The sequence below is a fragment of the Archocentrus centrarchus genome, chromosome 22, assembly GCF_007364275.1.
Source record: "Archocentrus centrarchus isolate MPI-CPG fArcCen1 chromosome 22, fArcCen1, whole genome shotgun sequence".
NCBI classification, from domain to species: Eukaryota; Metazoa; Chordata; class Actinopteri; order Cichliformes; family Cichlidae; genus Archocentrus; species Archocentrus centrarchus.
The window spans coordinates 21,056,369-21,081,958 of NC_044367.1; the positions used below are offsets into that span (position 1 = coordinate 21,056,369).

Consider the following 25,590-nt stretch of genomic DNA (forward strand, 5'->3'; position numbering starts at 1 on the left):
TATAAAACCAAGTACCTAGGCATGCAGACTGCTTCTACAAATATTTGTGAAAGAATGGGTCGCTCTCAGGAGCTCAGTGAATTCCAGCGTGGTACTGTGATAGGATGCCACCTGTGCAACAAGTCCAGTTGTGAAATTTCCTGGCTGCTAAATATTCCACAGTCACACTTAGTGGTATTATAACAAAGTGGAAGCGATTGGGAACGACAGCAACTCAGCTACAAAATGGTAAGCAGCATAAAATCACAGAGAGGGGTCAGTGGATGCTGAGTGGCATAGTGTGCAGAGGTCGCCAACTTTCTGCAGAGTCACTGACTACAGACCTCCAAACTTCATGTGGCCTCCATATTAGCTTAAGAACAGTGCATAGAGAGCTTCATGGAATGGGTTTCCATGGCTGAGCAGCTGCATCCAAGCCTTACATCATCAATGCAAAGCGTTGGATGCTGTGGTGTAAAGCACACCACCACTGGACTCTAGAGCTTTGGAGACGTATTCTCTGGAGTGATGACTCACACTTCTCCATCTGGCAATCTGATGGATGAGTCTGGGTTTGCCAGGAGAATGGTACTTGTCTGACTGCATTGTGCCAAGTGTAAAGTTTGGTGGTGGAGGTGGTGGAGAATTGTGGTGTGGGTTTTTTTGTTTTTTTTTTCAGGGGTTGGGCTCGGCCCCTTACTTCCAATGAAAGAAACTTCAGTATACCAAGACATTTTGGACAATTCCATGCTCTCAACTTTTTGGGAACAATTTGGGGATGGCTCCTTCCTGGTCCAACATGACTGTGACCCAGTGAACAAAGCAAGGTACATTTAGACATGGATGAGTGAATTTTGTGTGGAAGAACTTGACTGGCCTGCACAGAGTCCTGACCTCAATCTGACTGAACACCTTTGGGATGAATTAGAGTAGAGACTGCGAGCCAGGCCTTCACATCCAACATCAGCGTCTGACCTCACAAATGTGCTTCTGCAAGAATGGTCAGAAATTCCCATAAACACTCCTAAACCTTGTGGAAAGCTTTCCTAGGAGCTGTTATAGCTGCAATGGGTGGATTGACATCATGTTAAACCCTATGGATTAAGAATGGGATGTTACTTAAATTCATATGGGTGTGAATGCAGACAAGGGAATACTTTTGGCAATATAGTGTATATAATCTCTCCAGTGGGTTCTGGGTCTACCCTGAGTTCTCCCAAAGAGCGTCATGTAGCTGATTTGTCAGTACATTAGCATGTGTTATAAGAGAAGACACAAAGCTCTGATAGTGTGAGGGTCACACAGTTTTGGCTGTGGGGAGAGCCCAGACTCTCTACCCCCTATGGGCAGGGTCCCCTAGAGGTGGAGTGCTGGGGTTGAACGGCTTTTATCATTTCATCTGAGAGACAGCTTATATGAATATGTTGGTCCACGTTCAGGACATTATGCTATAATAATTTTATCCACATTCTCTACACATGACACAAGCTATTAAAACACATTCTCATATCTAATAAATGTTTTGAATATAAATTCACTTTCATGTTCACATTTTCTAAGAGTTAAAATGTCCCTGACTTTTGGTCCAATTTTTACAATTAACCAATGAACTACTCTGTAGTTATCCACAAAGAAACGCGCAACATTGCTTTATTATAATGAGAATTTTTTGAAAAACACAAGTAACAGAGTGGACAGGACATGTCTGTACCACTCTAACATGAGAACAGGCCATTTTAATGATGTGGTTTCACAGCTGGGGCTTAGAAAACAAAGAGTTTTAACTCATTTCTTTTCATTCTTGTATCTACACCACCTGACTTATGCAATAATTTGCACTTTATACAGGCTTTTAACCAGTTGGTTGCATACATTTAATACACAGCATGTGCATACATATCATTTTTAAATGAAATGTTTGTTTGTTTTTTATAAGTTAACATTTTCCTAGTTTTACATTGGTTGTACCACCTGACATGCAAAGTGTACCAGCCTAAATGCAAGCTGAATTTAGATATTTTTATTCATATTTAAGACAGGGCTACAAACCTTTACAGACCACCATAAAGATTCCTGTGGGGTCCTCTGAATGATGAATTATCCTTTTCACTATTATTACCGTTTTACCGGCTTTAGGAATCAACCCAAGGTAAGGAACGAGGAAACAAGCAAACCACAACAAGGAATTAAGATTTTGCATTGACTCGCAGCCCATAGGTCCCCTGTTATTATCGTGGGTTGGGCCTATATCGCCTTCTCCAAAAACCACCCGGGGGTGGGTGGTGTGTGTGTGTGTGTCTTCCTTAAAAGCTGAAACATGAGGTTTGAGGTCGGTGGGATGAGGTGTCCTTAAAAATGTCAGATTTATTAGAAGTCCTTTGCTGAGTCGGCACTAAAATTCTGAATAGGTAAAGTCAGTGTAAGAGCCGCAGAGGAATGCTCGGAGAGGAAAGGTCCCTGTCATACCAGGAGGTAAGGTTACAACTTCCTGTGTGTTTGTATGTCAGTCAAAAGTCTTTAATGTTTGTTTAGTAATCACAGGACTACCATAGACTGTAGGCTTCTTCTAATTCTGTTTCTTTCTTTCTTTTTTTTTTTTTTTTTTTTACTGTCTCTCGGGACAGGAGTTAGGTGTTGAAGTCATTTTCTCTCCGTGTGCCCGCTCCTGTCGGGCACATCTGACATCATGTGACTAAGCAGAAACTTCCCGACTTGATGTTTCCTTTGGATTTTAGCTGTAGTTGCAGGATTCATTTACAGGAGTTGCCTGTTCTTATTTTCGGTTTTAAACTGGTGCTCCAAAAAGAAAAAAAAAAATCAGAAAAGAAAAAAGATTAAAACCTATTGCCAATATGGAGCCATGTGGTGCAAGCGCTGAATTGCCCATTGTGTAGTTTGTGGTGCTGTCAGGTGTTTCTATTATTTACCTTCTCCTTTTTGAAGGATGTCATGGACAGAATATAACAGCTCACAGGGTGGTGCATTTCAATTTTTTTTAAAAATTATGCAGTTTTATTGTTGTGAGTACATTAGTTTTAACGATACCTAATAAATTGGCCACTGGGGGCATATTAAAACATTACCGCTGATACCTTTTACCCTTTTATTACCACTATCCCTACAGATCAGTACCAGATAAATTGTTTGGAGTGTGTGATTGCAGTACAATCCATGGTAAATGTATTTTGTTTGAGAAACTGTAATCACTGTTAGTTCTTGTGACTCATTAAAATAAGAATGTGAGGTGTGTAGAAATCAAAAGAAGTTAAATGTTACTGTTTGTCTCTATTTTGCCATTTCTCCTGAGACAGAGGGCATAACGTGAGGCACAAATGAGAATGGGAAATACAGCTACTGTACCTTTAACCTTTAATTCGCAGACACATTGTGGTCCAAACTGCACAGAAACTGTTGAGCTATTCAAAATATTTTAAATTACCTCCCAGTTATAAACGTTACTCTCAGTTAGATGCCGAACCTTTATTAACGGCTGCAGGATGAACACAGGATGTGTTGAGGGTGTAAGGGTATAATTTTTTTCCCTTTAGTACTGAGCAAGTATCTTCATTGTGTCAGCTGGCATCAACGGCAGGTTGCAGCAGATGAAAAATTAACTTTCTTTACAGTATTATTAAACTGCCTATTAGATTTGATTACTCATTGACTGAAGGTGCCAGAGCACTGTTCCAGATCCTTCCAGTCCACTTTAGCCCCTGGATACAAATGTGACTCATCTTAATGATTATTAGAATTTTACATTATTTGGATCTTAGACTATGAATCCCAACTTTTAGGGTGTAACTAAATACTTTAAATTAACTTAAATGTTCTTTTTTTTTTTTTTAACCACACAGCTTGATGATGATGAGGAAGAGGAGGAGGAAGAAGAGGATGAGGATGATGGAAACGCACAGTCTCCAGTATTTTTTGATGATGACGCTGAAGATCTGACACATGAAGAGCCTGACGACAGCATCTCACAAGGTAGTAGAAGAAGTGCTTCTGCACCATATGGTGGACGTTCGATGCACTATTTACAGTGGTTCCCAAAGTCAGGAGTGCTGAAGCCCCCTTAAAAGCCAGAAAATTGGTGTTGTGAGGGACAAAAAGATGCAGGTGATGTGTATTTTAATCGCATGATTCATATAATTGCTATTAACGTTTACTGTTAGCTTGTTCTTCTGCAGCTGTTCCATCACATTGTTGTCTCCTCCAAAAACATATTGTGTTTTGTTAGATTTTGTTTATTATCTGTTTCCATTGCATTTTGTGTGCTTTTGCAGCATTTTTCTGTTTGCTGGGGTTTTCTTAAGTTGCAGTGTGTTTTTACCTCTTAGGGCCACCGTATTTACCCCCTTTTTCTCTACAGCACAGGCTTCCTTTAAGGGCACCAGTCTGCCTATGAGATTCAGTAAAACGTGTCTGAAAAATGTCTTCACGGTGGTGCTCATCTTCATCTACCTGCTGCTGACTGCGGTGGCAGTATTTCTGGCCTACCAGACGATCTCTGACTTCTTGGAGAAACTAAACAATCCTGTTATGTCTGTCATCTATGAAGAGGTTGACTCATTTTCACCTCCTGGTTAGTATAAATAATACACAGTCAGAGCAATTTTGGGGGATATTTTAGGACTATTACTGGGTTAGTGGGTGTTAAGCATACCAAAAACACTGCACTGCTGGTAACACATTTTATCCAGGCTGAAAATACCTATTACACTACACAGCAGCACTTCTGATGTCCCATTTTTTTAATGTAGATATTTTAAGTTGCCTTACTGTAGCATTTAACAGGAAGGAGCAATGCATGGTTGTCATGTCATGACAACCATGTTGTAAAAGACTAACAGTTGTATGTTGCATTGTATGAAAATAGGCTTGAAAATGCAACAGTCTCATAAGGTTGTTTTGGTTTTAAGGTAAGTTGAGTATATAAAGATTAATTAATCTTCAAGACTTGACAAAAATGTGCAGCTTGTCACATGTGACTTGGCCAGTTATTACAGACATGCAATGCAAAGTGTATTTTTAAAATTTGTTTTATATTTTTTCTTTAAGAGATAATGTTTATTCTCTAAACAATCATTTTTTTCTGGTTCATCCAGTTAGCCCCTTAAGCCTTAAATCTCCATCTGAAAATACATCCCTGAATTCAGTCAGCAACAGCTGAGCAAATGCTGTTCTCTGTGGATAAGAGACACATGGAAGAATTTTGAAATGCATTAAGCGTCCTCCTCCCTATCACCAAAATAAAGTGTGATATGCTGTATTTCCATGTGTGTTTGCACACGTTTCAATAAATCCCTGCACCTATTTCCCATTTTCCTAGCAAAATGTAAAAACATGAGATGTGTCTCAGGATTTCTGCATAGTACTGTTATTATTATATGTTTGTAAGAGCTTGAGGTATTATGTATGTAATGTTTTTAATCAAGCTATCTGAAGTGAGTAGAATTTAAGCTCTCCTTGTATAAATAAATTGGTGTGCAGTTCCATTATTTATTGTGTTTACTTTCTTTGAGCAGGCATAGCTCTGTACCCTGGTAAAGCCCAGCTACTCAGCTGCAGGCATCACTACCATGACTACATCCCGCCTTTAGTGGAGCCTGGAAAACCTCAAGAAGGAGACTGTGAGATTACAGAAGTGACTTACTTTGGGCCATTCACGAATGAAACAGAGGTCGGATATAAAATTGTTTATTTGGTGGTTTCTCAGACATGACCCAGAGGTCTAAGCATTACAAAAAGATATGCACAAAAAGATTGGACTGCAAAGACTGCAGAATTATTTGTTTCATCAACAGAATTCCTGTAATATTATACATGCTTTTTTACTGTTACAGAAGAAAACTCTGGTGGTCCGCGGCCCATCTGACGTCCGGAATAAAGAACTGATCTTCATGCAATTCAGCCACAATGAAACAGAGGAGGACTTCAGTGCTCTCACTTACATGCTTTTTGCCAAGTTTAGTGACTTGATTGACAGGTACTGTAAACACAAAATAACAAGCACTGATACTATCATCCATAACAACCACATAATATTTTACATAGTTAGCTTGTCACTTCTAGCTTGATGTTTTGCAAAGTACTAACAATGATTTGAAGAAAAAAGGTATTTGACCCAGTCTGGCCAGTGTGATAGCAGTATGTGTTTTTTACCTGTTTTTTCTGACTCTAGTGCAAATAAATCCGAGTTTATGAGGGACTGTGAGAGGAATTACTCCATGTGGACCTTCTCTGGAGGCTTCAGGACCTGGGTCAAAATGTCATTAGTGAAGACTTCTGGGGAAAAAAATGAAGCTATTGAGTTTCGACAAGAGGTATTTATCCCCGAACAGTTTACACATGCTTCCATGCACGATTAAAGTTGAATTTTAAGGTTTTAATTTGATCATTTATGACTTCTAGTCTTCTGTGGTGAAATTCAACGATAAAAGGCCTGTGCCAGAGCAAACCAATCAGCTCTTCTTTGCCGTCTTTGAATGGCGAGATCCTTTTATGCAGGAAATCCGACTGGTATGATCGTCCAGACAATTTCTCCTCACTTGAATGAATGTGCTCGCACCACCTTATTATTGTTTCACACAACTTTGCTTGTTTCCAAACAGATAGTGACTGCAAATGCCTGGAGCTCTGTAGCCATCCTCTGTGGCGTCTTCATGGCTCTCTTCAAAGCTGCTAATTTTGCCAAACTCACTATTAAGTGGATTATCAAGATGCGCAAGAGGCATCTGAGGAATAAAGCACGGGAACTGAACCAAGTAAACTGAAACACTTTGTAGAAAAGCACCAGTGACACAATCTGACAAGATCCAAATGATCTAAGTGAGTGATCTGAGCTTTATTCTCGCGCAGGTGCTTTTGTTGAGGTCACTGTAGGCCCCATTTTTTAATCAATGGTGAGAAATATTAGCACAAGGAGATGCTTATCAATTACATTTGTAGATGCTATTGCTTCTATTCTCACATGTAAACCCACAGTTATAACTGATTATTACTGCATTTTCCTTTGGTGGTGATATATAGTTGTTACATTTCAAAAGAAGATGTGTTTCATAAACCTTTTCTGAAACATTCCTTAGACGCTGTTTGACACGCACACTCAAAATAAGTTGCTGAAAGCCAGGACACTTTTAAAACTTCTTTTTAAAGGTTGTTTTTGAGTGTAAAACTAAAATAAAATGTGAACTCTAGTGTTGGATTTTGGACAGGTTCAATTCTGAAAGTGGTAATACTAATTTTTTTTTTTTTAAATGTTGAGAACTCTAAAGGGATTACCAAGAACTGTTTTTAATTTTTAGTTTGTTTCTGTAGCATATATGTTGTAGCAGTACTACTGTTTTCATTTCAGTATGTTGTATTCTTGCTGTTTAAATTTATTTGAATTGGTCAATGTTATATCTAAAATGCTATGTTTTAGAGATGTTTCAAAATAAAAAGATTTTTATTTCTGAATTTTACAGTTGAATTTCATTTCACGAGGTAAAAATGGATAGACTGTCACAGACTATATATCCGACTCAAACAAACTGATACTTGTGTTTATCGTCATAATTTGCTTTATGTTGAATAATATGGAAATACATAATTAAAAATATACACTCATAGTAAAAAGAAAGTACACCCTATTTAAATTCTAGGGTTTTATGTATTAGGACATAATCAAAAATAATCTGTATTAACACAATCCTAAGGAGGAAAGACATCAGCAATGGTTTTAAAGAAATGATTGTTCCTACCCATCAGTCTGGGTAGGGTTATACTGTAAGATAACAATTTGAACCACAAAACTTCTGGAACAATGTCCTTTGGACAGATGAGACCATAATGCACGGCTTATCAATACGTCATACCAACTGTCCGCACGGTGGTGGAGGGGTGATTATTTTGGCTTGTTTGCAGCCACAGAACCTGAGCATCTTGCAGACATTGAGATGACCATGAACTCCTCTGTATACTAATTATAGGACATAATGTCGGGTATAATTAATGTCAGTGGAAGCACAAGCACAGATCTGTGAGCTGTAAGCTGCATCCAATCTGAAGAAAGTAGGGTTAGCTGAAAATGAGCATAATGCATAAATCCCCTTTAAATGTTAAAATCAGGCTTTTTGAGATTTCTTTTTCCGTAAAACTGTCCTTACAGTGACTTTTTCTAATAGCGTTTATTCCTATAAAAGGTTTTTATTGTTGGCACAGACTGCATGTGCGGTGTCCTGTTTTCCTAAGTCTGAGATGGTCTTTGAACGCCTCCTGGCAAGCTCCTGTTGGGGGCGCGGCAAGGAGGCGGATGTTGTTATTAGCTTCAGCGATGGATGCGAAAATCCAGTACTACACACATTTGGATGTTGTGAAGGTAGTTGTCAGTCACATCTAAGTGTCTACAGAGTGTCCAATCATTCTGTTGTAGTTGGATTCCCTCAACTCTTGTTAATAATTGTTAATTGTTAATAATTCAAGGACATTATAGGCGTCATATTCATGTGGCTAACTATCATGCTGTTGCTAGCTCGCTAACATACTAGCTTAGCTTTCAGCTAACAGTTCAAATACCTCTGCTGTAAGTTCGCATTAACGGCTTTTGTTCTGGTAGTCGGATGGTCAGCTCATCTTGCTGCTCGTTTTTCAGTCCAGTTATTACACGTTTTTGCATACTTCACAACAGCGAATTGAGCAGCTAGCTGCAGCTAAGCTAACAACAATACAGGATCCAAGACTCTGTTTAAAACTGCTTTAAGTTAATTTAAACTGTAATAAGCTGTAGTTTGATAGTTATTGTAAAATTTCGCAAGTTTTGTTTGTTTGATAACATCAGATTTAAATGCCTTGCGACTGGTGATAAAACTTCTGCACAAAGTTAGCAGGCTAACTTAAATTACTGATTTAAGTTTGTAGTTTGTATTTGGGGGATCTGCCGCTTTTGATTTTTTTTTTTTTTAAGTATTCATTTCTATATAGCTTTGAACTTGAAGTACCTGTTGTGGTGAACTTGAGGAAACTTCAATGGCAGATGATCTCTGGTTTGTGTTTGAGAGCAGATGAGATGCTAACTCTGTGGCAAGTAAACAAATTGATTTGACATGAAACATTTTTAACTGCCCCTCTGTCTGTTTTCAAGTATAGTAGCACAGCTGCCTGGTCTCTTAAACTAAACTCTGAAGCCCGAGCACCCATGGGATTATGCAGCAGGACAATGATCTCAAACACACCGCCTGTGAATGGCTTAATAAAACAAAATGAAGGTTTTGGAGTGGTCTAATCAAAGTCCAGATTTAAATTAGATTGAGATGCTTTGGCATGACCGTAAACAGGCCGTCCATGTTCAAAACCTCTCCAGTGTGGCTAAATTAAAACAATTCTGCAAAGAAGAGTGGCCCAAAACTCACTGCCAGTTATCCCAAACACTTGATTGCAGTTCTTGCTGCCATGGGTGGCACAACCAGTTATTAGGTTTAGGGGTGATTACTTTTTCATGCAGTGGCATGTAGGTTTGGATAGCTTTTTTTCCCCTTAATAAATGAATCTATCCATTCTCTTCTGCTTTATGAAGTCATCATTTAAAAACTGCATTTTGTATTTACTTGGGTTATCTTCGTGTAATTTAAATTAGTGTGATGATCTGAAACATTTAATTATAACATAAGCCAAGGCAGGGGGGCAAATATCTTCTCACAGCACTGTACCGTGTGTGTATGTGTGTGTGAGAGAGAGAAATAAGAGTTGCCGTTCTGTTTGTGTCCTTAACCACTCATTGTTCACGTCAGATCCTTGTCATTGTCCATAGAAAGGTTTGACTGCCAGTTTTTCCAGTTTCCAGAGTAGTATTTTGTTTTTCCATACTACCCTGATAGTACTTTGTGGTCCTATTTAGATGCTGATAGAGGTGCTGCAAAGTTTTCAGTCTTATCTGAACATTTTGTTGGATCCACAAATTCATAAATCAGCAGCATTTGGGGATAGAATAAAATCCTCCGTGAGGTCACCTTCTTAAAAGAGGGTAGTGTTGGTGTAGACCTTGACCAGCAGTTGACTTGTAGCTGGTGTTTATTTCTCACCCTGGTTGTGTGTTAAACAAGTCCAGACATTGCTCAGCCTTCTGGCCTTAGAGTTGCTCTATCAGCAGACTGTAATTAGACTAGTGATCAGGTTGAACTATGTTGGTATTTGGGCTGTGGTACCAAAGCATGTTGTTGAATAGCTAGGTGTGGTTGTTCAGAGAAAATAAGCCTTGAGTTTCTTTTATTGTGTTGGTTGACGTGTCACTTTTCTACATACAGTACAGAAACTGTTACTGCCCATAAGTGTGTGTTCTCATGACATCAAACTAAGGTAAAACCACCCAGGAAGGTGTCACTGGAGTTGAGCAGCTCCTTAAACTTGAATACATTCTCTCTTTAGACAGTAATGGGCTAAGATCTACATTATCTGCATTTAAAATGGCGAGAGACAGAAAGTGCATCCTCTGTGAAACAGTCTACATCTCCAAGCAGGTAACTAGCTATAAGTATGTGAGTAGTTTAAAGACCAAGTAATTATTAAGCATTTGATCACCTTCTTATATGATGTTGTTGCAAACCTGTATCTGCACTATGATATGCATGGTTCTGATTTAATATATTCTTAGATAGTTTTATCATTGCTCATTGCTGTGATGTGCAAACCCCCTGCCCCTTATGAGGATCATTTAGGTGTTTTAAATTGTCTGAATAAACTCAAACTAGGTGTTTTTGATGTGTGTGTCTGTGGTTTTTGCCTTAATAAAAAATGTTTAATTTTCAATATGTACCTGCAGGAGATGGATGAGCACATGAGAAGCATGCTCCACCACCGTGAGCTGGAGAATCTCAAAGGCCGGTGAGTTTCTTTTTTTTCTTTTGGTTACATTTCTTCAAAGATAAACTAAAACCCCTGCATCATAATAATGTATCACAAATCACATGAGTTTCATACAATAATTAAAATTCTAGTCCCAGTAAAAGACAGATAACAATTATTATTTTTTAGGTTATTGCATCCTATTTAATACTGGGTTTATAAATGAGCCGTCAATCTTAATTTCAAAAGTTAAACTTGTTTTAAAGAGTTTTGCCCAGATTATTTGGGTCATGAGGCACGTGTGCACATGGGCACGTGTACACCGTAATCAAGCAAGTGGATATAGGGGCAGCTGTCTCAACTGTTGCACATATATTTAGACACAATCTCTCTGGAACAACAGGCATGACCGTTAGAAGGCAACTGGCTATCTTGTGACTCACATGTAGATTACTAAAAGCATGTGGCCTATCGCTGAGATGGAAGAATCTTGAGAGGAGCTAATGCTGTTTCAGTTACTGGAGTTTCATGTTGTTGATGTGTAAATATGATATCTTATTGTGTTGATAACCTAAAGTTGAATGTTTGTAATAATCAAGGAAAAGTGTGTGTGCAGATATGTTTCTAAAAAGCCTGTGTGTGAATATGATGGCACTGGTGAGCTTAAAATTTGCTGCAGCTTGATACAGATTTTTGTGAGGTTAGTGACCCACAAATTGCTTTTTCAGCAGTGTCTCTACATACTGTAACTGTAGCTGCAAAATAATACTTCAGAAAATATTGATGAAGAGTGTGCCAGCTGCACGAGAGGTCACAAAAAGGCACCATGCCATGACACAGATTTGAAAAAGAAGTTGAGAAGGAGCCAGCAAAGTCACTGCCCTTATCAGAATCACAGGATGGCATACTTGGGAGAGGTTTTGAAGTGCAGGCTAGAAGCAGCTGCACACAGCTCCAGTTACACAGGCTTTTAATGGGATTGGTCAGTAGAGCCCACAGGCCTGTTCTTAATAACACATGCCGGCCTGAAAGGGGGCTGGGTCCTGGCTCTTGGAGCACAGAGTGAGGTCATATACAGACATTGCTTTCTGTAGAGTCTCAGAGCGCAGCGGACACCATCATGAGAGCGCACTAGGCTGTGGACGCCGGGCTACTCTCCCCTCCACGCGTCCCAGTGCTGTGCTGCATGGCTGGACATAAGCGGGACAGCTAGATTAGCATGCTGCCTGAGTCCAGCCTTGCTGCTCCTCTTCCTGTCCTCACTCTGCCACCTATGGCCTGCCGAAGAAAGGAAAACAAGATCAGGATGATAAAGATTTTTATTTTTTAATTAGAGAAAATTCTAAGTTAGCTACCTCCTGATCTGTAACGGATAGAGAATTCGGACAAGTAATTCTTTTAAGGATTGTAGAGTATTCTCCTTTCCTCATTTTATCAAGACTTTAAAGTAACAGAAAGTAGAGCCAGAATATATATTTGCAAGCTCTGCAGGCAGGAAGACCAAATCAGACAAGATTAGAACAATGCCGGAAGGAATGATTGAACGTCCACTCTCTCCTTCCCTCCCTAGGGACTGCGGACATGAGTGCAGAGTGTGTAAGGTAAAGGTGGTGGGCCTGACTGATTATGCCAGCCACATTTCCAGTCCCACACACAAGCAAAAGGTGGAGGCTGCCGATCGAAAGCCTGCTGGGCACGACCATGAAGAAGACTACTTCGACCAGGAATTGGTGGACTTGATTGAAAAGAGAAAAGAGAAGATCAGGTAAAAAGAAAAAAAAAGTTCTTATAATCTGTTGTGTTGCTTTAAACACAAAAATATCTAGTATTAACAAAAAAGTTTTGTTTTTTTTTAATGAACCCTCTCAGCAGTATTACAGTTGCACGTGACATCTGTGAAAATTCTGATTTAGGCACCAATTTAAATAGTAGCGATACCTTAAAAAGCTTATATATTTGTGTGTGTGTGTGTGTGTGTGTGTGTGTATACATCCTCCATGTATAGTCATTTTGTTCAGTGGTGCTCCCCTTTTAGCCACAGCTTCACATTAGGCCCCGGCTGGAGTCGTATGTCAGGATTGGAGGCTATATAAAAAAAAAGTATCACTGCACACACAGCGTTCAGACACACGCAGGCTTCTATTAAAGAGTTAAACACACAAAACCTTCACTCCAGCCCTTTTTTGTACTTTAATTTATAAAATACAGGTTTATTTTAAGCCAAAACAAGAATCTCAAATTAACTGCACTGGTAGACTATTTCATTAAATAAGCCTTTTTTATGGATATTTGGTATAATCCCTGAACAAACCTTGTAATAATGTGTGACTGGAGCTTTTGGGAGAATCTGATGTGTGTGGAAATATTTGATGCAAACTGTCAGCTTGTTACATACCAGATATTTTCCCTCTGGTGGTCGGTGCATATAACTGTCATGGAGACTTCCTGAGTCTTGTTAAACAGATCCCAGTGTGTCTGAAATCATCATGTTATTATTCCCATTTTGTACTGTATTTTGATCTTGAGATACATCTATTTTTACCTTTTTGTCATAGTAATCTCTTATTTATAAATGAGCAAGCGGACTAAGGACAGCTGTTAATATTTGCTTATGTTTGATTTATACTTGCAGAAAGGAGAAGGAGGCTGCTGCTGCTGCTGCAAAGCTAGCCAAAGAGGAAGAGGAACGAAGGAGAAAGGAGGAGTTTCAGCAGAGGTTGAGGGAAGCAAAAGAGCGTTACTGCTTACAGGGTGGCTGGCAGCAGCCGGGGCAGGGATTTGGTGGGTCCAGCCACAACAGGTCTTTGTACAGAAGCAACCGGTATGGCTCTAGAGCAGGGGACACACAACCCTGGAACCAGAGGAAACCGGGAACGAGTGCCACCTGGCATGCTCAGGAGCCCCCCAACTTAGAGAAGTGGGCAGCTGGAGATTTTGCTGGTAGAAGTTCATATAGTCAGGAAGCTCGGAGCAACAAGACATGGGGTCATTGTGCATTTTCTGGCAGACATGAAAATCGATTTCCTTGGCTCAGCAATGGAGGCAGTAAAAATGGGCTCTATGGCCAAAACAATATTTCCCAGTACACTCAAAAGAGCCGGCCATTGAGCCTATTTGGACCTCCTCATATGTATCCAGCTCCGCCTGTCTCTTTGACCCAGGCTGTTAATCGGTTTCAGAATAAAGGTAATGGCCAACCAGGGCAGGTCAGTGTTGAGCTACAGAAGGGGGAGGGCCAACCAGCAGAATCTGACAACAGCAGTAAAAGCTCCAAGACTTTTGGCAGTAATCCAAAGATGGATAAAACCTGTCGTTGGTCACCCTATCCAGTGAAGAGTTTTGAATCTGTGCCTCATAAAGATACCAGTCCAAAATCATCTGAGGAGTACCCAAGAGCACCCAAACCTCAAAAGCAAAACAACGCACCAGAAACCAGTGGTTTTAATGGGCAGTCACGACCTGAACAGGAATCGAGTCTTTTGGCCTTAAGTAGACAAAGTGTAGAAGAAAAAGGGAGGCATAAAACAAACCGTGCAGTCAAACCCAGAGATGGAAGCAGTAGTAGCAGTAGAAGCAGCAGTTCGCAGAGAGATGGTCACCAGAACTCAGCATCTAATTTGTCTAGTCAGAAAGCAAATAAGGCATTGCAACACGTAGATCGGAAAATGTCCTCAGTTCCTGGTATCGGTAGTGGAGCTCATCTCAGTAAGATCTCCAGTCAGGCTCAAGCACAGTCAAAACAAACTGGAATAAAGAATGCAGTCAAGGCTCCACAGACTGGGCTCCTTCAGTCAAGCCCACCACAGAAGCTCCTAGAATCATTCAAGCAAGCCAGACAGGTTGTGTTAGAAAAGAAGGGCTCTTTGAATACCTTTGGTAATAACACAGTGGAAATGGCACAGCACACTGTGGAGGAACAGCAAACGAATCAGGTACAGAGTCAGATTGGAATGCACAAAGAAAACAGCTGCAGGCAGAATGGAGCTAAATCGATGTTTCCTGATGCAGTCAGGCCAGAAAAGCTTCCTTTGACATCTTCAGAGAGCAGCCAGTTTCTCCAGTCACTGCAAGTTAGCACCTCTACTGTGGAGACCTCTAAGCTGGCAGTATCAGACAGGGATTATAAAGAGAACAGTAAGAAGGAGGAAAAGCAAACGTGCTCAGTTGTCCCAGATGAGACCATGGAGGTTACTGAGGCAGGGCAGAGCTCAGAGAGTGACACCTCTAGAAGTGGTGAAGCGCAAACACACACGTCAAGTCTGTCCAAATTTGACCTACCTCCAGTCTTAAAACGTGACCTCACCAAACACATCAGCTCCAAGTGCAAAACAGTTGGCCACGAGCCCAACCTGAACATTGCCAGACGGGTGCGTAACGTGAGCGAGTCGCGAAGAAGTGACACCGAAAAGGATTCGGGGCTTAAGCCAACTGTACGGCAGCTCATCAGCTCTTCTGGGTCTCGGCGCAATGTGAACTGGGAACAGGTGTATCAGGAGGTCAGGAAGAAACAAGACAAGGGGAAAGGCATGCCAAGGTGAAATTTTGCTCTCTTGTTAACATTTTTAAAAATATTGTGATTTCAGTTAAATCAAGTTTATGTTCTGTGTTCCAGATTTGGGATAGAGATGGTTCCAAATGAACAGGAGTACCAGAGCCAAGAGGAGGGTGACATACCGCTGCTGGAGGGTTTCCAGTGGGAGTCATTGATGGATATCTCTTACCCCACCCGAAAACGCTCCTTATCGGAGAGCAGCCTCGCTCCTGCATCCACACACACCCTGTTTTCATCCCTTATATCAAAGGAAATGTCACAGAGAGAAAGCCTCAACTCAGAGCAGCAGGGATCTACATTTCCCAACCACACATCTCAAGGAAATCAAGATAGTCATTCTCAGCCAGAGGTTGGACAGATACTTGTTCAGTTTGAGGCCAAAGCACTGAACCAGCCAGACAATCTAACATCAGACCTCCAGCCTTCTGACTCACTGCTCGGGGACAGCAGTTCAGGGACGGAGCAGTGTGATGGTCTGGGAACAGGAAAGAGGCGGAGAGCAGCCAGAGTGAGTTTAGGAAACAGTGTTCTCACTTTTATATTTGTGCATAATTTTTGAAAGAACAAGCAGAATGTGTTTGTGACTGCTTTCTTTCTTCTTTGTAGGATTCTTTACATACAGAGTCTTCTTGCATAGAACACAATAGCAAAAGACAGAAGGTCAAATCCAAAAGAGGTTAGTTTACAGAGGAAAAAATGAATCTCTGAGGCTATACTCTATTTTCATTGTCAGATAGTTGTTATGTTCCAGCTGCTCATGTTTCAGATGTGTGTTTTGGGCTTGGTGCAGAACGTTCACATATTGACCAGCTCCTGGCAGTGTCTCTGCGGGAGGAAGAACTGAGTCGCTCCCTGCAGACTGTGGACACCAGCCTGATCCAGGCTCGGGCTGCACTGGAGGCCGCCTACATGGAAGTGCAGCGTCTCATGGTGGTTAAACAGCAGGTCTGCAGATAGCTGTACTCCATTGTTTGAAGACTATCTTTGCACAGTTACATGTTTAGTGTCTCATGCCAACAAATTATAACAAAAACAAGTAGACGCTTAGAATTCACTTTCACAACAGGGAGTTAACACAGGGATTGATGTCTTTTTTAAAATCCAGTTTATGTTACGAGATAATATATTCTCTTCTTAACCATTGTCTTGTATGGCTTTGTCTTCCTCAGATGACTGTAGAGATGAGCACATTAAGAAACAAGCGGATTGAGTTATTAAAAGGGATGCAAGGTAACCGCATATGCTTGTGCAAAATAAATTTTTTCATTTTTAATATCTGCATTGAGCTTTGTTACTGTTCATTACTACTCATGGGATTCAACTGGAACCATTTAAGTGAGTTTGTATGCTACTATAGTTAAAAATAAGCTCATTATATTTGTAGCTGTAATCACTGTAGCAGTATGTTTTACAGAATAGCCTACAATGAGTGCAAAGCGTTTTACTCATAGAATGTTTATACAGGTACGATGGAGGAAACACCTCAAATCAAACTGAAAGAAGAAAAGATGGATTCGTTCGAAACTGAGGCTCACACACCATCCTCTGCCACACTTTCCTCTGTTGTGGAAACAGCTGCCCGTAGTCCTAATCATGCTGCAGAGTGCGGCTCTCCTCCCTCATCCAGCCTTCCCTTCATGTCCGTAGCCATCAAACAGGAGCCCTTGTCCCCTGTTCATGTCAGCTCAGAGCCGGACCCTGCAAACATTTTGAGCAACTGTGCTCATAGCACCACTCCAGAGCTGCCGATCGCTCCTGCCAAAGCCTCCTCACCAGGTAACATAGCTTGTTGCTTGTCCCAGACCATAAAACAACTTGATAGCATGAGCAACAAGACCAGCAGTCTTTATTTCTTAATATTTCATTGATGTTTATTACTGTCCTACGTGATGATGATGATGATGATGATGATGCCAATGGGCAAAGTTAGGTATCTAAAAGATCAAACACAGAGTAAAAAGTATGAAATATCATCTCATGCAATGCACTTTTCTTGGTGTGTTATGGACTGTTGGTGTTATGCTAACAAACATGGCAATATAACAGGAAAAAGCAGGTTGGATGTGTGTTTATCCAGAGAAATACTGCATATGAATCTAAATCTTTACAAGATAGTTTTTAAATATACTTCTTCTTGTAATTTTATTGCTTAAATAAAGTGATTTTGTTATTTAGTATGATCGACTAAATAGAGGAACAGACAATCATGGATTATTTTTCCTGCTCTTTGCAGATGTTTCTATCGGTTTCATGGCCTCTCCTGAAAGAAATCCTGAGCTGTACCAAACTAACTTTGGAGAGCCTGCAGACTGCAAGGAGAAGTTGCCAACACTTGTTGAGACAACAGAGAAGGCCATACAGGCAACAAGGAACTGCCTCACCTCTTTGCCTGACTCAAAAAGCCCCCTGAAGCCTCTCTTAACCAATAGAGACTCTGAGGTTAATGACTGTGCAGGCATTCCGTCCTTTAAGTTCCCATCAGCACCCTCGGTCCTTAATATGTCTGCCTCTCCATCAGAGCTGAGGACTGGTAAGCGTGTGAGGAAGCTGAAGAAGAGGAAGTCATTGAAGAAGGCTCAGGGGACGGAGCAGCTTGAAAGCAGTGACACTGAGATGGATGAAGAGGCCTCACGGCCGAGATGGCCCCGAACGCGCAGGAGACCCAGTGGAGGCTCTCAGGTCAGTACATCCAGTCTCCCTACAGAAGACAGAGAGGCTGACATGAACACAGAGGGTGATAAGAAGGCACTCAAGAGGCTGTTTCCAAGTATCAAACTAGAGAAGGCAGAACTAAAGTCCCCAACAGAGCTTCTCCAAGAGGCCCCCGCCGATCTCACACTGCATTTGGATTTAGAGGAAAACATGGAAATCACCGCTGCCGGACAGCAGCCCCAAGTGGATGTTCAAGTTCCAGCTCCCCATCCAGCCCCATTCCCAGACTCCCCCAGACCTGAGCCACAGAGCCTGGCCTGCAACGAGGTGTCTTCCACGAGTGACATGGATTTGTGTAAATCATCTGAGAGGTGAGTCGTTATCAAAACAGTCTTAGGCCAGTGTCCACTTATTTCCTTGGTATCACAGTAGAGGAAACCCAGAACAAGCAAATAAGCAGACTTTTATTAGAGATTGTTTGCCCCATGTTTCTTCCTGCAGACTTACATTTAAAATGATAGGAAGGTTGGATTGCCAGAAAAACAATTTAATTTTAAAATACAATTTTTTTCCACTAAATTATAAGATGCCACAACTTAGAAATGTCAGGGTTCATAATAACAAACCTTTAGGTTAAACTCTAACTTTTCTCTCCTCAGTGACATGCCGTTTGCCATCACTCTGCCCAAAAACTCATCAGGTACGTTCATCTCTGAAGAGCTGTTTGTGTGATTAGAATCAGGTAATATTTAACCAAACAAAATTACTACTAGAGAGGGTAAGAATTTCAGGTAAGATAAATGAATGGTCAGACGAATCCCCACTGATCCAGCAACAGAAGGATGTGGGGGAGGTGCTTCTTGTACACAGGAACTTACAAAGAAAGTGATAATATTTTTATGTAATGAGTGGCCAGAATGAGAAATTCCATACTCTGAGACCAAATAAAAATAGACTCCTATGTGCCCAAATTACTTTTTATGAGCACCATCTTCATAGAGCTGCCAGCTGAGAACATTATGAGTGTGTAGATGTAGCTAGTAGAAGATAAAAAATGACACATACATGGACAAGATGCTCTGCAAATGACTGGATCCATCTTTTGATTGAGAATGTTCAAATGATCTGCAAAGGTTAGGTAGAAACATTTTGAGTTAGTTTTTTTTCTCCGTGTCTACTCTGTTTGATTTTTAATATTTTCCTCTCTGTTTGTGTTCCCCAGATGCATCATCTGATCATGGTGAAGATGAGATGCCCACTGAGGGGGTGATTGAGGGCCACCAGGAGGCGGTGAACGCCATGCAGATCCACAACGGGCTGCTGTACACGTGCTCAGGAGATCGAACTGTCAAAGCCTTTGACCTGGTGGTGAGTCGTGAATAAAATAACTGCTGTTATTTTATTAGGATTTGCATGAATATCTATTAATAATTCAAACGCAGTTAAAAAAAAGTAGAGCAATGTTGCGTGTTGTCTTTTTAAAATTTTGTTGTAGAGTCATAAATGTGTGGGTACGTTCGAGGGTCACAGCTCCAAAGTGAGCTGCCTGTTGGTATCGGCAGCTCCGAGCCTGCATCATCGCCTTTATTCTGGTTCCAGTGACCAGATCATCCGTTGCTACAGTCTCAGGGTAAAATCGCAGGTCTTTTGCTTAAACTGCCATATATTACTGTCAAAGTAATATTGGATTATTGACACTCCATAATGCTCTGTCTTGTCCACAGACACGGGAACTCGAGCAGCAGTTCTCTCTGTCGGACCGTGTCCTCTGCCTACACAGCCGCTGGAAAACCTTGTACGCTGGTCTAGCGAATGGCACAGTGGTGACCTTTAACCTTAAGGTGAGAAATGAAGCATAAGCTGGAATGTCATTTGCCACAGTGCGTGTACATTCTTCTGTTTGCTCAGATGAATTCCAGTTGTATGAGGATCAATATGTGACAGAAAATGCATCCATCACATACCTCTAGTCTTTTTGCACACATCACTGACTTCAGAAAAAGTGAAACCTGTTTGAAAATCATCATCATGAAATGTGCTTCGCTCCACTTGCTCAAGGTGACGTTCATTTTACAATTGTCTGTTTAGACAAACAAGCAGATGGACGTGTTTGAGTGTCACGGGCCGCGGGCCGTGAGCTGTCTGGCCTCATCGCAGGAGGGAGCCAGGAGGATCCTGCTGGTGGGCTCCTACGACAGCACCATCAGTGTGAGAGACGCCAAGAACGGATTGCTGTTGCGCACTCTGGAGGGACACACCAAAACTGTGCTCTGCATGAAGGTAGGTTACGTCTGAGCTCCAACAGAGCAACTTCATTACTGCTGGAATAAATTTTATGATGTTTAAGACATAAAAAGTGTTGGAAAGCAACAAGGACAGAATTTACAAAACATATTTGTATGCCATATTATAAGGCTTGATGTTTTGTAATATTAAGAGATATTTAATACACAGATGTATCTATGTTGTATGCAAATTTGTGTCTTTTCTGGAAGCACACTCCAGCAGTAGTAGGGCATGTTAACATGTTAACCAACTTTTTTTTTTTTTTTTTTTTTGTAGTGAGAATTATTTGCTTTCAGAAAGATTTTAAATTCTCATTATTTTCTCTCTTCTGCTCTTTTTACAGGTGGTCAATGACCTTGTATTTAGTGGATCCAGTGATCAATGTGTGTACGCACACAACATCCATGTGAGTCGCTGTTACAGTTTTGCATCTTTAATTTCAGTTATTCAAAATTAAAAAAGAAAAAAAAAAGAAGCCATACGCAGTTATAGTGCAGTTCGGCCACAAATTCTAATTAAATTATTAAATACTTTTGTAATACTTTGCCACAGACAGGTGAGCTGGTACAGGTTTATAAGGGCCACAGTCATGCTGTTACTGTAGTGGCCATCCTGGGGAAAGTGATGGTGACCGCCTGCCTGGACAAACTGGTCCGTGTCTACGACCTGCAGGTTAGCATCGTCATGCCATCTGTCTTTTAATAACATGAGTTGTTTTTGAAAATGTTTTCATGCCATCACATAAGAAAATCTGATGGGATATTCTCTCCACAGTCTCATGACCAACTGCAGGTCTATGGAGGACACAAGGACATGGTGATGTGTATGGCTATCCACAAGAACATGGTGAGACACCTGTTACATCCAGTGCTATATGCTGCTGTCGATTTAGACACCCATTTTAGCTGCAGCGAACATTGTTCCTGACTGCAATTCATTGCATTTATTTGGCTATTTGGATTTTTCAAAAACAAATTATGGTTTGTTTTACTTTAATGCATTAAGAGAGAGGGTTTCATTCCTTATGTTAGGAATGTATAGTTTTAATATTCTGTAGTTGTTGGTTACTGTTTTTAAAAATAACTCCAGACTTCAGCGTGCGCTCTCAGACTCTGCAGCTGAAACCCTCATTCACGCCTTCATCACCTCCCACTTGGACTGCTGCAGTGGTGTTGTGTTTGGTCTGCCTGCCAAAGCTCTGGACATGCTGCAGTATGTTCAGAAATCAGCTGCCAGACGTCTTCCCCAAAGTCGTGGCAACACATCACCCCCGCCCTTATGCACCGCCACTGGCTCTTGGTCAAGCCCTGTATTCCTATAAAATATTTCTCCTCACCTACAAGCGCTTGCTCCACATTGCCTATCAGACCTTCACCTCCCCTACACCCCATCTCAGACTCTACATTCCTCAGCTAAGGGTCTTCTCCCCCACACCCAACTCCAGACCTCTGTGAAGAGAGCCTTCAGCACTCCTCCCCCTCTCTCTGTAAAAATGCTCCCCTCTGAGATCTGCGGTGCTCATCTCTGGACATTTTCAAAAAGCAGTTGAAATATCACCTTTGGCCCTTGACTTTTTTTGTGTGTAACACGAACTTGGAGGATGGAGGAGTGAGCTAGCGAGGGAATGATGAGAAGGCGTACCTCTAACATGAATAAGGCAGTGAATTCCAGAAACCATTTTATCTGATTCCAAAAGCACAAATAAAATCTCCCACACAAGGTGCTACATAGCCAGATTTTGTCAGTGTGGCCAAAGCACACTCTTCATCCTGTCAACTGTAGCTTCTCTGCTCTGTATGAATAAAAAAATTATGGAAGAAGGCGGCATCTCTGCAGATGAATACACTGTCACACACCTCTACTGGGCCCTGAGTGATGATTGAGAGAGATTACTTTTGCCCAAGGAGTATATGCATGATTTATCTTAGAAGATTAAATGCTAGCTCTAACTTTGTCTGTTTCAGATCTATACAGGCTGCTATGATGGCAGCGTGCAGGCAGTGAAGCTGAACCTAATGCAGAACTACCGCTGCTGGGTAAGACGTGGGTCCCATAGCAGAGCTGAGAAATTAATGAATAACTTGTATTTAAAGGGTTTATTTTATTTTTTATATTTTTTCATTCAATAAAATGTTTTATGCACAAAGTTGATTTATATTTTGGTGCTATAGTAGAAGATTGTTTAATATTGTTTACGTGTCACAAAAGTACATCACAAACCTTTTCACACCATATTTAAGATGAATATTTTTGAAAAGCCTGATATGTAAATAAAAACATGACATTGCAAAACAGAAATAGTCATTTCCAGCGCTTCTGTATCTCATTAAATACTTTGCAATGAGGCTGATTTATCCTCAAAGCCACTGTAATATACAACACTGCTTACATTCCCTCTGCTCTTTTCCCTTCTGAGCCTCTCATCCCGCACACTTCTACATTTGTGTGTGTCTGATTCTGAGTGGTTAATGGCATGTTGTGTTTCCAGTGGCATGGCTGTTCGCTGGTCTTCGGGTTGATGGAGCATCTGCAGCAGCACCTGATCAACGACCACACCGGACCCAACTTTCAGACGCTCAAGTGCCGCTGGAAAAACTGTGAAGTGCTTTTCTGTGCACGCAACACCTCCAAGCAGGTATAAACACATTCAGCAGAAGTCAACACTGTTTTGGAATATTTTCCTTCAGTTTGGACAGATGCAGTCAAAATCATTCATGCTTCCCAAAAAGGAATTAATAATTCATATACAGTCGTGAAAAAGAACTAAGTACACCCTATGATTCAGTAGCTTGCAGAACCACCTTTAGCAGCAATGACTGATTATTTCTTGTATGACTTTATCAGTCTCACATCTTTATGAAGGAATTTTGGTTCTCTCCTCTTAACAATGTTGCTCCAGTTCATTGAGGTTTGCAGGCATGTGCCCCCTCCACAGTGTTTTGACCTTGGCTGGGCCATTGCAAAACTCAGGTGCCTGGGTGCTGTGGCTGCACAAGCCCAGATCTCCATACGACCAAACTCCCAAAGCTTCTGCTTTTATAGAGTTGGTCTCAGTTGCAGATGATCAGTTAATCAAGCAGCATAGCCCGGTTGATACTTACCCTCTTAATTCCTATGGAAACAGTAAGAATGCACTTTGTATTTAACCTGACTGTATGTATTGTTACATTATTTGATACACATATTAAACATGGCCCAAGTTTCAAATATTCATGGTCAGGATATGTGCAGGTACTCTTTATGAGCCAAAAGCTCAGACTTCAGTCTGCTCATTTTTCCCCGCTCTTGTTTCTTCTACTGCTGCAGTTCAAACCTCTTGTCTGCTAATGGCAGCCAATCAGGAGAAAGTTTCCTAAAAGGGGGAGGGACAGATTTAAAATGGCTTGTTTCAGTCAGAGGGCAAACCACCATGGCCCACTGTAAGATAAATGAAGATTATGCATTATTTATCTTACTTTATCTTATTAATTTGAACTGTAAATCTAGCCAAGCTAATTGATGCTTTTTTAACAAATAGGCATAATAGCACCATATTAACCTTTTTACAATTATGAATAAAGTGTACAAAGACATCATGTGATGTTAGCATCTATGACTGTATCTATCTATGAATGATTCAATTGATTGGCTCTCTGATTAGATTTCGGTGTGTGGCGTTGTATAAACATGCAGTGCAATGTAATGTCCCATAAATGTGTTATATACAGACCCTTACATATTTAACAGGGTTGCCCATTTTTGACTGGACTAGAAGCTGATTTGGAGGCTGTGACTTTGTGTGTTGCAGGGAATGCTGGTGCACATGCAGAAACATGCTGAGGAGGACACTGGAGTGGAGCCTTAAAGCTTCTGGTGGGAACATCGTTTCTCCCTGAGCCCTCTCTCCCTTACTGTAATCTTTATTACCCTAATGTTGCCCTCCCATATTGGGAGGCATGTTCTCGGGACCCACTTATCTTTAGCAGCGCTCTCGTCGAGCCTGACAAGTGCTGTCTGACAACTCCATCCTTTATGTTCCGTGTTGGAATCCAACCATACTACAGTTACAAAAAGGAGGGTTGGTTGTGCTGTTATTATTTTTTTTTTTAAACTTTCTACAAAACACGCCTTCCCCTTTTACCGTCTGACCACTGCAGTTCCTCTTATTACTGACCAAAGAAAGACAAAGAAACACGTGACTTTTGTTTATTGAAGAAACTTCAGCGTGGCCGGTACCCGAGGGATTTGTTACGCTTTTCCGATGAAACAATTTTCATCTTCCAGATTGGTTGGCTGCCACATGGCATGGATTAAGAGATGTTTTTATTGTTGTGCAGTTGTGAAGTGTCACGTTGAGCAACCTGTAGTATTAAGTTGCCATTATACACTCACATAAGTGACATACTGTTTATGACAATAAGCGATTTAAACTTTTTTGCAAATTCTTGGTGTAGTCTCTGAGGTCATGTTTAAGAGTGTAATTTTTGTTTTGCGGGAGTTTAACTGAAAACTTAATTATTTATGGTTTGGTTTTTATTTTCCAAAACAAAAAAAAAATAGACCCAAGTTCTAACAGTCTCCTTGGGTTATTAGGATTACATTTATTTATTTGTTGTTGCTCAGTCAAGTAATAGTGTGTTAATAGGGACTGTGTTGAAGGATTTGTCATTTGAGAATTGACATTTGCAGTGAAAACAAAGCCGATACATGGATGTGGTGTGTGTGCGTTAATCTGTGGATTAGTTCCTTGTCATTGTTGACAGTGTTTTAATCGTGTCTGGTGATTCTCGTTTTCTAAGCGTGAGTGTGAGGTGCTGTTTTTGTGTCATATTCTTGTGGATTTATTTTGTATTTGGCAAGTCAAGCAGAAGGTACCAGAGCTGTATTTTATTTCAATTTTTTCTAGTTTTCTAATAAAGTGTGGAGGCAAAGGATGTTTAAAGGAGGTGTTCGATGGAAGATCTTGAAGGGAAGATTTAGGATTCATCTCCCATGCCATACTTCACCCTCTTGAAAACAGGCAACTGAATCTGCTTTTATTAAAAGCCCAGTTGATGTTCTCTTTGGAAGACTTGGTTTGCAGCTCGCCTGGTTGCATTCTCTTTTCGAGGATTTGCTCTTAGCCGAATTAACCTGACGTTCTCGCAGCCGACATCTTCAAATTTCTCCTCTCTCACTCGTTATTTATGACAGAGAAAAGCGTGCACTTCACCTCTTACCTGGCATTCCTGAGTTTCTTCAAGTTTTTCTGTTGCTGTCGAAGTTGAGATGTTTTTTAAGAAAGAGCAAGTTAATAAAAAATGTTTGCAAAATCAAAAAAGAAC

The 25,590-nt window shown here is 40.8% G+C and overlaps 2 protein-coding genes across 4 annotated transcripts; both read left to right on the top strand.

The window, feature by feature from the left end:
- Positions 1 to 2,227: 2,227 nt before the first annotated feature.
- On the top strand, positions 2,228 to 7,386 carry pacc1 (proton activated chloride channel 1). 2 transcript variants are annotated; one of them, XM_030719232.1, is made up of 8 exons: positions 2,228 to 2,451; positions 3,834 to 3,963; positions 4,349 to 4,561; positions 5,505 to 5,659; positions 5,823 to 5,965; positions 6,161 to 6,302; positions 6,391 to 6,498; positions 6,591 to 7,386. In XM_030719232.1, exons 1-8 carry the CDS (start codon positions 2,416 to 2,418, stop codon positions 6,750 to 6,752), a joined length of 1,089 nt encoding a protein of 362 aa, XP_030575092.1. In that variant the 5' UTR covers positions 2,228 to 2,415; the 3' UTR covers positions 6,753 to 7,386. The 2 variants fall into 2 exon arrangements, with proteins under 2 accessions (XP_030575092.1, XP_030575093.1); XM_030719233.1 differs by lacking the exons at positions 2,228 to 2,451; positions 3,834 to 3,963 and adding an exon at positions 3,993 to 4,095 and having other exon boundaries at positions 4,354 to 4,561.
- Positions 7,387 to 8,260: 874 nt separating this feature from the next.
- On the top strand, positions 8,261 to 25,550 carry znf106a (zinc finger protein 106a). Of its 2 annotated transcripts, XM_030719182.1 has the most exons (22): positions 8,261 to 8,338; positions 10,381 to 10,472; positions 10,775 to 10,836; positions 12,368 to 12,562; positions 13,430 to 15,331; positions 15,410 to 15,857; positions 15,956 to 16,025; positions 16,140 to 16,294; positions 16,519 to 16,579; positions 16,814 to 17,125; positions 17,583 to 18,372; positions 18,661 to 18,701; positions 19,224 to 19,369; positions 19,497 to 19,631; positions 19,726 to 19,842; positions 20,090 to 20,281; positions 20,631 to 20,693; positions 20,840 to 20,959; positions 21,062 to 21,133; positions 22,252 to 22,323; positions 22,776 to 22,922; positions 24,075 to 25,550. In XM_030719182.1, the coding sequence occupies exons 2-22, from the start codon at positions 10,419 to 10,421 to the stop codon at positions 24,129 to 24,131; spliced, it is 5,211 nt and encodes a 1,736-aa protein (XP_030575042.1). In that variant the 5' UTR covers positions 8,261 to 8,338; positions 10,381 to 10,418; the 3' UTR covers positions 24,132 to 25,550. The 2 variants fall into 2 exon arrangements, with proteins under 2 accessions (XP_030575042.1, XP_030575041.1); XM_030719181.1 differs by lacking the exon at positions 10,381 to 10,472 and having other exon boundaries at positions 8,265 to 8,338.
- Positions 25,551 to 25,590: the final 40 nt, after the last annotated feature.